The sequence below is a fragment of the Ictalurus furcatus genome, chromosome 15 (assembly GCF_023375685.1).
Source record: "Ictalurus furcatus strain D&B chromosome 15, Billie_1.0, whole genome shotgun sequence".
Lineage (NCBI taxonomy): Eukaryota > Metazoa > Chordata > Actinopteri > Siluriformes > Ictaluridae > Ictalurus > Ictalurus furcatus.
The window spans coordinates 4,068,583-4,078,930 of record NC_071269.1 but is presented as its reverse complement, the minus strand read 5'-3'; the positions used below and the strand labels follow the sequence as shown (position 1 = coordinate 4,078,930).

Sequence of the window (10,348 nt, the reverse complement as noted above, 5' to 3'; positions counted from 1 at the left end):
TCTATTCCATGGTTTTAATCACACCTGGAGCATGAATAATCAGCTGTATTAAGTGTAGTGTGCTACAGTAGGTAGAGTGTGTGCTAGAGAAGAAATGCAGCTCACCTTCATAGCAAAAGTTACAAGTATTTCAATTTGCCTTTGCCTGCATGCATCTTTTTCATTGTGAGCACCTTTTTCTTCTCCATTGGCCGAGTGCTTCGAAACTGCTGTGTTCTGCATTTTTTATTTATTTATTTATTTTTTTAACCAAGGAAGGAATCATAAAAGGGACTCAGCAGTATAAAAAGAAATGTGTTTGTTAAGCATGGCAAATACAGTCAACAGCCAAGTTATTATAGCAATAATGAATAAATCCCTTATATTTAGAGCACTTGTTGGTAAACTGCTGGAGTGCACAATGCTTTGTGAGGAGCTGAATTGGCCTCTAAAATTTGTTATGTGTGTAATTCATAACACTCAGGCGTCAAATATCCTAATTCATACTTGATTCATAATTAAGTACCGCACTGAGATTGAACAGTTGGTCATCTAGAGATCTTCCTCAGAGGAGTGATTTGTATTTAGATAGTTTTGTTGCTCCACACTTTAATTACATTACTGTACAGGAATTTTGGTTCTTCATTTTGTGCTCCTAAAGGTTTCCTTTGTGAACCGTCTAAGTTTCATTGTATGCCCTTAATATTTCTGTATAAAATCTGTTTCCAGTGCTGTACAGTATATCAAACAAACTGATGACAGAATCATTGAACACAACTGTTGATAAACTGACAGCAAAAACCAGATTAACATGAGCTTCAACTATAAAACTACATCTTTAGCAGAAAGTTCAAAATGGAGTTCAAAAACTACAGAGAGACTATTGAGAACATGAGTACTAACGTACTGACTAACATTAGTTAACTAAATGTGTGTGTTCATTTAACAGAGATAAATGTATAGTTTTCTATTCTATCATCCACCAATCACACCAAGCCAATCTTAAAATATCTCTATCTGGAGGTCTTTAGACAGTAAGGAAAGCACTTGAGATCATTGTGCTCTGCTGAAATTGGCAGACACTTCTTTTGTAAATGACATAATTAACACGACATCAATAAAGCTCAGGGCGGCTATTGTAAAAGTCTCAGCAACATCAGAATTAAGTCTGATTTTCCTTTCCAAAAGAATCTGGAGAGGTTTATTCATATATAACAGCCGACAATTCATTTTCCTCCTCTACTGTTATCAGTTTTCACTGCCTTAGATTGAGTCCTTTTTTCATTTTGGTTTGAATCATCCTCCCTTTAACTGCTCAGACAGTCGCCTCTCGGAGATAAGCTCATCCTTTTTTTTTTCTGCGTAGTGAGCGCTGAGTAATGTGATCATCTTGCAAGGAAAGCGTCAACCTCTTGAAGTGATTCTTCCGCTAATGCCATGGTCGGATTTCGTCCACCTTTTGAAGGAAGGAAAAGAATTCTTCTGCTGTACCAAAAAGGTGTCGCATTTCATGAACGATTTGTGCGCAAAGGCCTCCAAGAACTGACTGCAAAACAGGGTTCGGACTCCAGAGATTTTAGACAAATTCTGCAAGAATTGGAGCTTAGAAGCCCTGGAGAAACCGAGGAGACCTGGAGATGGCAGGGATTTTTATGTTCTGGTTTTGTTTTTTGTTGCTTTTTGTATTTTTCTTTCCTCGGACACACAGACAGACAGCAGGAAAGGGAGCCAGGCCTTCTGGGTCACATGTGGTTCTATTCAAGGGCTGGCGGGTGCTTTGGGGGAAGGGCACGAGCCCTGACTGTCAAAACTAGCCGTCCTGGTTTTCCACTGGAAAAGAAGCAAAAAGCAAGCAAGTTGTGAGAACAGTGGAAAGGAAGCAATCACTACCAAATACTCTCTGAAACGCAAGACATTTGTGAGAGGAAACAAAATGCAAGAGTGATCCATTAAATATTAAAGCCATTATCTTTTACAACCTTTCTTACAGGATAGATTGTGTTTGTATATATAAATATATACCATAACATTAGACACGCTCACTAAATTATTCGTATCAAGTGTGGAAGCAGATCTTCAAAGAGCCCAGGCACGGACTGAATCATAATCATGAGTCGAGGGTTTTTTTGTTTTGTTTTGTTTTGATTATGGAATACATTATTCCCACTCATTACGAGTAATTGCACTTCCACCCTTCCACGGTTCCACTAGACTGAAATAAACGTACAGTATTTTCCATGAAGGAAATCAAAAAGGAGCCAAACCTCTTTTTCTGATTTCTTAGACTCCAGCAAGGGGTGCCAGTGTGCAATGGGTTTGCGCGGGTATGCAAGCATCTCATTCCAGTGGTCCCTGCCGAGGCCCTCGGCTCCGCACCCAACACGGTTCACGCCAATGATCTCGTTATGACCCACCCTGGAAAAGGAAGGAAAGGATAAGCATGTACACACCCTGTGTAAAATGTATACCAGTTAATTAGCTTTTATTACTGAGAAAATCAATCATGTGTATTATAAATATAAATTAGCTAGCGTATATTTTTAATGAACGAATGAATCAGCATTTCTACCATAGCCCCGATGAACCCTCTGGTCACAAGGTGGTGATTCATTTTCTATAACAGCAGCTCTGGCAATAGTCCCAGCTGCAAGGTTTATGTTAATGCACTCATTATAATACATATCGTTTCTATAGTAACAAGGACTTGTATGGTGGACGCTCCACATACTTGGATTTTGATTTTTTTTTTTTTAAATCAAAAGACGTGTATTCTCATTGATATGATGATATTTTCCGTAAGGAGTCTTTTCTTGGAAGGAATCTTTAGTGTCAGTGCTTTTTAACAGTCGGAGGTAAAGCTGCGAATTTAAGTTTTCCAACACAGGAAAATCTCCAGGGTGAAGGGCTTTGAGTTTTGTGGGAAAGAATTTAAAAAAAAAAAGACTGGTCAGGGAAATACTGTTTACAGTCTATACTATAATGTAAGTGACAACAAGACAAGCTTCACAGACATTCCACAACATTAAATGAAGTTATTAACAAATAAATATAATATAAGTTATTAACATATAAATATAAATATAATCTCATTAAAAATTATGAACACAACATATAAATGTAGACATTGTGTTGCCGTATAAAGCAGACATCAAATACAAATGTTCAGTCATCTGTTGTGTTAATAGGTGAAACTGCAATTAGTAATAAATCTATATGTAATGTGCTTTTGCTATATAGTACCCTTACTTGAGTCCAAATATCATGCAAGCTACAATAACATTTCAACGTCTGTATAAACAGGGGCTTCCTGTAACTACCACTACCTTCTCCTGACCTTTTCCCCAGAGCTTAATGTGAGTATAATGTGAGTATATGTGTCACTCTCTATCTTTCTCTCTGGCACACCGTCTCTTCCCTCGTTCTCTCGGACAATCTGGGACTAAAGACACAAACTCTCTGAGCAAAACAAAATGAAAGGTCAGAGCGCATTAAGTCCATGTTTGCGTGCTCTAAACTGAAATTGAACAAATTATACACAATAAAGTCATTATTGAGCTCTCAGCATCAAAAAACGAAGGAGTTTATGCTAATGGACATCGCCTTTCTGGATGAAGGACCATCAATTTGTGTTTCGGGGTTATCTGATGCGATCTATTTATTTACACACACACACACACACACACACACACACATGCAGGACATCTCAAGAACTATGCTACGATTTGTAAAACAAGGCAAGCTATTTTTTAAGGTGTTATTTTAATTTATTACTCTCCATCGTTTCAATAACTTATAAAGGGCTAGCATGATCTGCATGACATTTACTCATTCTCTGCAAACCTCATAATTTTTTAGAACAGTGTTTCTCAAAGTTGGGTTCAGGTGCCATAGCCAGGGGGTCTGTGATTAAAAAAAAAAAACAAAAAAAAACAGTTACAGTTTAACATTATCAAAGTTATAACATTTATTATTGAGATCTCATAGTTCTTAGACTGTTTGATGGGGGATTTGAATTGAATAGGTTTCATCCAAATATCAGTAAATCATAAATCAGTAACTTAGAATTAATGTCAATTTGGATTTAATGTTTGATGTTGGTGGAAGGTTCACGAATAATAAGCTCTACGGCTCTAGGAAATATTATTGACAAAATATTATCGTTGAAATTTGATTTACAGTTAATGGGTCTGTGGTTGCAAAAACAAAATATTGAGAAACCCTGCTCTAGATGGCTAAATTCCAGATGTTCAAAATATCCATAAACATACATGATATTACTTTGGCAAGTACTTGCCTATCTCTTACCTCACAAGTAAGGAATAAAACATGACAGGGGTGTGGTGTTAGAGGAAAATAATCCACGACAAAGCGGAGATACTGTTACAAACATGAAGTGGATTATTTAATGTATTATTTATTAATGAATGACATGTTGTGCTATTTTAACCATATATAGTTATATTTAATGTTGTGGAACATCCATGAGACATGTTAGCTCTTGTTATTGTCACGATTCCCCCTTGAAGCAGCGTGCTCTAAGCGCGAATGCGCGAGCACCTGCTTTTCCGTTGTTGACCGTAGTGACATCTGGACACGTGTGTTTTGTTTATGTTTCTGTCATGTCTCCTCCCTGTTCTGTCATTGGCTGGGATTTCACGTGGGTCTGTATTGCTCTCAGCTGCTAGCAGTTTAGACGCTGATTATTTCCGCATATATACCGCGCGCCTCCCAGCACACAAGGCGGAAGACTAATACTTTGGAGTTAGTTTAGTTCGTAGCGTATTCATAGTCATGGTCCATGTTTAGAGTTAGTTCGCGCTGGATTATCCGCTTCCAGTCCCTCGTCATAGTTCGTTTCTCGTTTTGTTTATCGACCCTGTCTTCCGTGACCACGACCTAGATTCCAGCCTTGCCCCGTGTATGCCTGTTTGCCAATCGCCTGACCTCTTGCATGTTTGCGGATTACGTTTTGGATCACGTTTTGGATTTGTCTGCCTGTCTCTCTTTCAAATAAACAACTGTTCATCCAGCACTAGCATCCGTCCTATCTCTGCTCCGTCACGATTCGTGACAGTTATCACTTAAAGTATAACAACTAGAAACAATCATTTCTTCATCAGGCTCTTTTCCCCGCCTCTCTCCTGAAGTTAATATATGAACTTAAATTTGTGTCAAAAAGACAGAGACACTATGACATTTTTTTCACTGTAAGACAAAAAAAAAAAGCATCCGGTCATAGTACTGAGAAACCAGGAAGTGCAAACTCATCTGTCTTGAAGACTCTCCCATTGAAGAAAACCTACTGACCTTTACAAAGCACCGACACTGGAGACTCCTTCCATAAATGTTATATTAACATCTCCTTACAGAAAATGTATTAATGATTTTTCTTTGTTTTGTTTTGTTTTTTAAAAACAAATGTTTATTATTAGCCCTAGTTTATGTAGATCATTTGATTTACAAGTCCCTGTGAATGAGCTGTTACTGTAGAAACAATAACTTATTAGAATGAGCACATTATAAAGCAAAGTTTTATTAATCAACACCTTCTGATGTGAAAATTCAATGTATGCATTTATATTGTACTATGTGCAATATACATATATATACAATGCTAAACCTTGAACCCTGAGTTTGCATGAGTTTCACATACAGGTCGTAGTCCATGACGGAGATGTGCAAGCTGACTTGGTCCATGTTCTCTGGGGGGATGTCGAAAATGATGGCTTCATTGTAGGTGGGGTTGAGTGTGTTCTTTTTGATGGTGGTCTTCTTCTTTTTCAACCGCTTCCCATCACAAATGAGAGACACTTTGACGTAGGGATCTGTACAACCACAGGGATATGTTACTCTCATTTGTACCGTTATAAAACAATTAGCAAATCATGTGCTGTGCTATCCTCTTTGCGAAATCCTGGTATTCATTTTTCCTAACATAAAAATGAAAGAAAATGAAAAAACATTGGTTATAGCTGATGTAAAGAACCTACAGCTGAACAGATTGGCACCGCAATCAATGATATTGAGTCAGTCCAATATATAATATAATATAATATAACACAGCAGTCCAACACATCTGCTTTTTTTCACTCATATGATGCAAATGTCTTTTGCAAATATGTTTAAAATGCCTGAAAATAAGCATTTGTTAATGAATTAGTCCCAGCCTCTGAACTTCTGATGTTTTTTGTACAACAAACTTGACCAAGATAGCTCGATCAAAAGCTTAATAATTAACTGATCAGATGGATCAAGTGTGTCAGCGTTAAGCGGAAAGCTTGAACTGTATGTGGCTTTCTCTGTGTGTATTGTTAGACTACTGATATACAGTTTGGGGTAAGTATTTCACTACAGATGACTAATTACTACTTTAAAATTGTAATCTGATCACATTATTGATTACTGCATGTAAAACGTTATCAGATTACTAATGACTTTACTTTCACATTACTTTCAAAACCTATCAAACCTACAAAAATACACTACAAAGTGAAACTCATAGTTCTTTCGGTCATTTTAGTGCGCGTCAACGTATGACATGATGAGAAAAAGTTGGACTCATCATAACACATGCCTCGGGTGTTGTCAGTGTTTGTAGAACGACCAGACGGATAAAATATAAAACTTTTCTAACTAGGCTAGTTTGGTGTCGCTAGCCAAGGGGAGGCACAACTAATTACATTACTGTGTTATCAGAAAAAGTAATTAGAATACATTAATGCATTACTTTGTAGCGCGTTATACCCAACTCTCCTGATGAACCAACTTAGTATTCAAAGCGAGCCACTGAGATTGACTGCTTTATTCGACCAAGCCGTACAATACAGTCCACTATCATTACTGCATACTGATTTCCAACTTTACCGATCAGTGGGAGATTTGTATGATTTATTATTTTTGTACATTAGTCAGGCACAAAACTACTCCCAGCTCAAGCGGAACAAATTTGATGGGGACATTTGATAGACACCAAATGTGCTTGGGGCACATTTTACTAGCCTGGGTTTACTGTGTGCGAATTAAATTTGCCAGTGACATCAAACATTTTTTTTTTTTCAGTGGAGCTGCGCACAGTCAAATATTGCTGCCATTTTAAATCGTTATATAATGAGATGTTTGGTTTTTTATATTCATTGCTTTGAGCTCATATTGAATGCCACGATATATTGGCTTGTGAGACATGGTGTGTTGGAATACCAAAATAGAATTTGCCCTATTTCAATTGAGTTAAAGCGGCTAGGAAATATTTTTTTAAATAGATTTTGAAAAGAATATTATGGGGCATTTATGTTCCTGAGTGCTGCAGGGAGATTATTTCAGTCAAAGTGAGGTTTAATAGATGTGAAACAATTTAATGAATAAAGCACAATTATATTACTCTTTTACGTAAGAAAACTCTACCTGAATATCCTGTGATGTCCATGGCCTTGAGGTTCCTGCACTTGATAACAGTGAGTGTAAGTCTTCCAGCTGTAGGCAGGTAGCACAGCGAGAACATGATCTCCCCAAGGTCCACGCTCTCCTGTCTCACACACAAACAATGTGTCAGTGTACTAAAAAAAAAAATCAACCTGTGGAAACACTGAATGAGCAGGAAAAGTGAGAACAAGCTGACTCAGTGAACTATTCGCGTGACAAAAACTGAATTTTATACCTTCAGCAACAACAAAAAGCTCACAGCAAAATAATTTCTATTCATTAAAAATGACCTAAAACGTCAGAGAAATAAATAAATATCATGCGTATGACGACTTTAAGAAACTTCTCTGTTCTTATAAGCAACAATATGCTATTCTGGGAATGTAGAATGATTATTATTAGAAATGTAGAGCTCCCTTAACAAACATTGTTTACTGCATTAGTTAATATTAATAATGTCCATGACTAAAATGTGTGCTGGCCTGGAAAGACTGTTCACATGGTGACATTTCTAGTATATATACACTGTAGTTCTGCTGAAATGATACATTTCTCTAGCTTTTTGAAGTCTGGTGACCACCAAAATGAACAAAGGAGTGAACAAAATTGTGCATTGTGACTGTGGCTCAGAAGCATCACAGACGTTTTAACAGTCAGGATCTGATTACAAAGTGAATTGGTTAGGCTTATGTTCATTTCACCCGAGGTCCAGTTGCAGGGGGTGGCAGGGAGAAGTCCCTGCCACTGCTCTGCCATCAGGAGACTTTCCAGGGTTAAAGGAGTGAAACGTTGTTGAGTGGTGGTACCAACTGACCTATGAAATATGGAACCAGTGACACTGAGCATGCATTAACAGTGGCAGTGGGGCTTGCTATAGCCTTAGTCATTGGGAAGGTCTGTATGGCTCTGGTAGTGTTAAGCAATCATGCCTGAGTGGTATTACTGTAGCTATAACAGAAGGAAACCATATGGAACCAGTGGCACTGAGTATGCATTAATACTGCCAGTGAGGCTTGCTTTTAGGAGCCTCAATCGACATATGACCAGTCTTTCAGCCCTAGTCTGGTATTTATTCGCAATTGATATCATGTCATAGAGATGGATTTGAAGTTATGGCAAAAGACCTCGCTAGCCTATTGACACGTCAATTTAAAAATATTAATTCTTTTTCACACATCAGTGGAATGTCCTTTTTCGATAATCAATTTATTATCAATTATAATCAATAATAAGTGATTTTTCATTAAGATAATCGATTCATTTCAGTCACTGACTTTTAAATCGATGCATCAGTCCAAATAATCTGACTGTTACACCCCTATTAAAGTTGATGAAAGCATGGCATTCACTGTTATGAAATCCCAATTAGATAGAAAGGTTTTAGGCATGTTTAGGCCGGCTGCTTGTTTCCGCCATCACAGTTGCAATATTCTTAGCCAATGTGATCTCTCCAGGAAGATATATATAACTTGCCATACAAATAAGTTGACATAAATGAGCAAAAATACAATTTCAGTATGTTCCTAATTGTTGATCATTTATTGAGCTCTGGTTTCCAAGTGGAAATATTAGAACTTGTTTGTCAGCCTTACTTCTGAATTTTGCCAGTTAATAATCACAGATATGTTCATTAAAGTGTTGGTTCAAATTCAATATTGTACGCCTCATTTTTTGTATGAAAAGTAATTAATGCAGGGGTTGATTATTTAGCTTATTTTCATTTACGTCATTTGGCAGACACCCTTATCCAGGGCGACTTACATTTATCTCATTTATACAACTGAGCAGTTGAAGGTTAAGGGCCTTGCTCAAGGGCCCAACAGTGGCAGCTTGGCAGTGCTGGGATTTGAACTCACGACCTTCTGATCAGTAGACCAACATCTTAGCCACTTCTTTGTGGTAAAGTTATACTGAAGTTCATTGCTTTTAATAAAGAGATTTAGTAGAAACATTCATCTAAAGGGTTAGCGTATTTTAATTTAGGACATCAGTATTATGTTGTGCTAGTACTTGTCCTAAATTAAGAACTCAACCCAGTGATTTATTATCTGTGCAAAATAGTAGATGTTTTTGTCTACGTTGATCTTAAAGAAATCTAATCTGGAACAAATCTGTTTAAATTAACCTTTTCCTCACCTTACCTCACTTTGAATACAGGAAGATTTAGCTAAAGCTTGTTGTTTTAAAAACACATCAAGTAATGCACGTGTTAGTTTTTTTGTGGTGAATTAATGCTGAAGTTCATCATCTTTTTCCTCAACTCACCCCTCTTTGAATATAGGAATATTGAGCTTGGTTTTTTTCCCATGACTCACACACACTCTGCATCATTAAAGCAGCAGTAGCTCTACTTTTGTGAAGCATACTCTTTGTTTGTTTCTTTGTCAGATTCACTTTCAAACTGGGAATAATTTGGCAATCAGACATAAGTATAACAATTCCGTGACTTATACGTATGTGATTAGGCTCTGGGAACGTTTTAAGTGGGTATCTGCCGCTTGGCACTTCTGACTGTGACTGCCAGGTTGACTTTAATAGGCCTGTGACTCATTGCTGAGGTCTGAGTGGTGGGCTGTTTGGACAGATACCGTCACCCTGGCCAATTAGCTCTTTTACCTCTCTAAGAAAAGACGCCACCCCAACTGGGCACTTATTATCCATCAATACTGCTGAACATCTCTGACTTCTTGTCACTACACAGTCTTGGCAGGTTAGCTATCACTTCCTCAAAGCTATTCCAGGGTTCGAGCGAGGTCAAAAAAGAGACAAAAAAACAAACAACCCGTCAGTGACAGCTTTAGACGACGAGCTCACCAAAGCCTGTTGGGATGCTAAGCGTGTAAGATGTAGAGGAAGGGCTGTTATTTAGCTAAAGTGCCTGAGTCAGTCTCATCCTGTCCACAGCATTAAGACTGGCGGAAACTATAATCACTTTAAATGAGCCGGCTAA

General features: G+C 37.6%; 1 protein-coding gene across 1 annotated transcript in view; it reads right to left on the bottom strand.

Annotated features, from left to right (window-relative positions):
- Positions 1-1,655: 1,655 nt before the first annotated feature.
- syt6a (synaptotagmin VIa) overlaps positions 1,656-10,348 on the bottom strand; it is a 50,984-nt gene continuing 42,291 nt past the window's right edge. Inside the window, exons 4-7 of the mRNA XM_053643015.1 lie at positions 7,381-7,501; positions 5,633-5,804; positions 2,244-2,394; positions 1,656-1,809 (exon numbers count right to left, since the gene is read on the bottom strand). Coding sequence (XP_053498990.1) covers positions 1,738-1,809; positions 2,244-2,394; positions 5,633-5,804; positions 7,381-7,501 — 516 coding nt within the window. The 3' untranslated portion in view covers positions 1,656-1,737. The remainder of the gene's footprint in view (positions 1,810-2,243; positions 2,395-5,632; positions 5,805-7,380; positions 7,502-10,348) is intronic.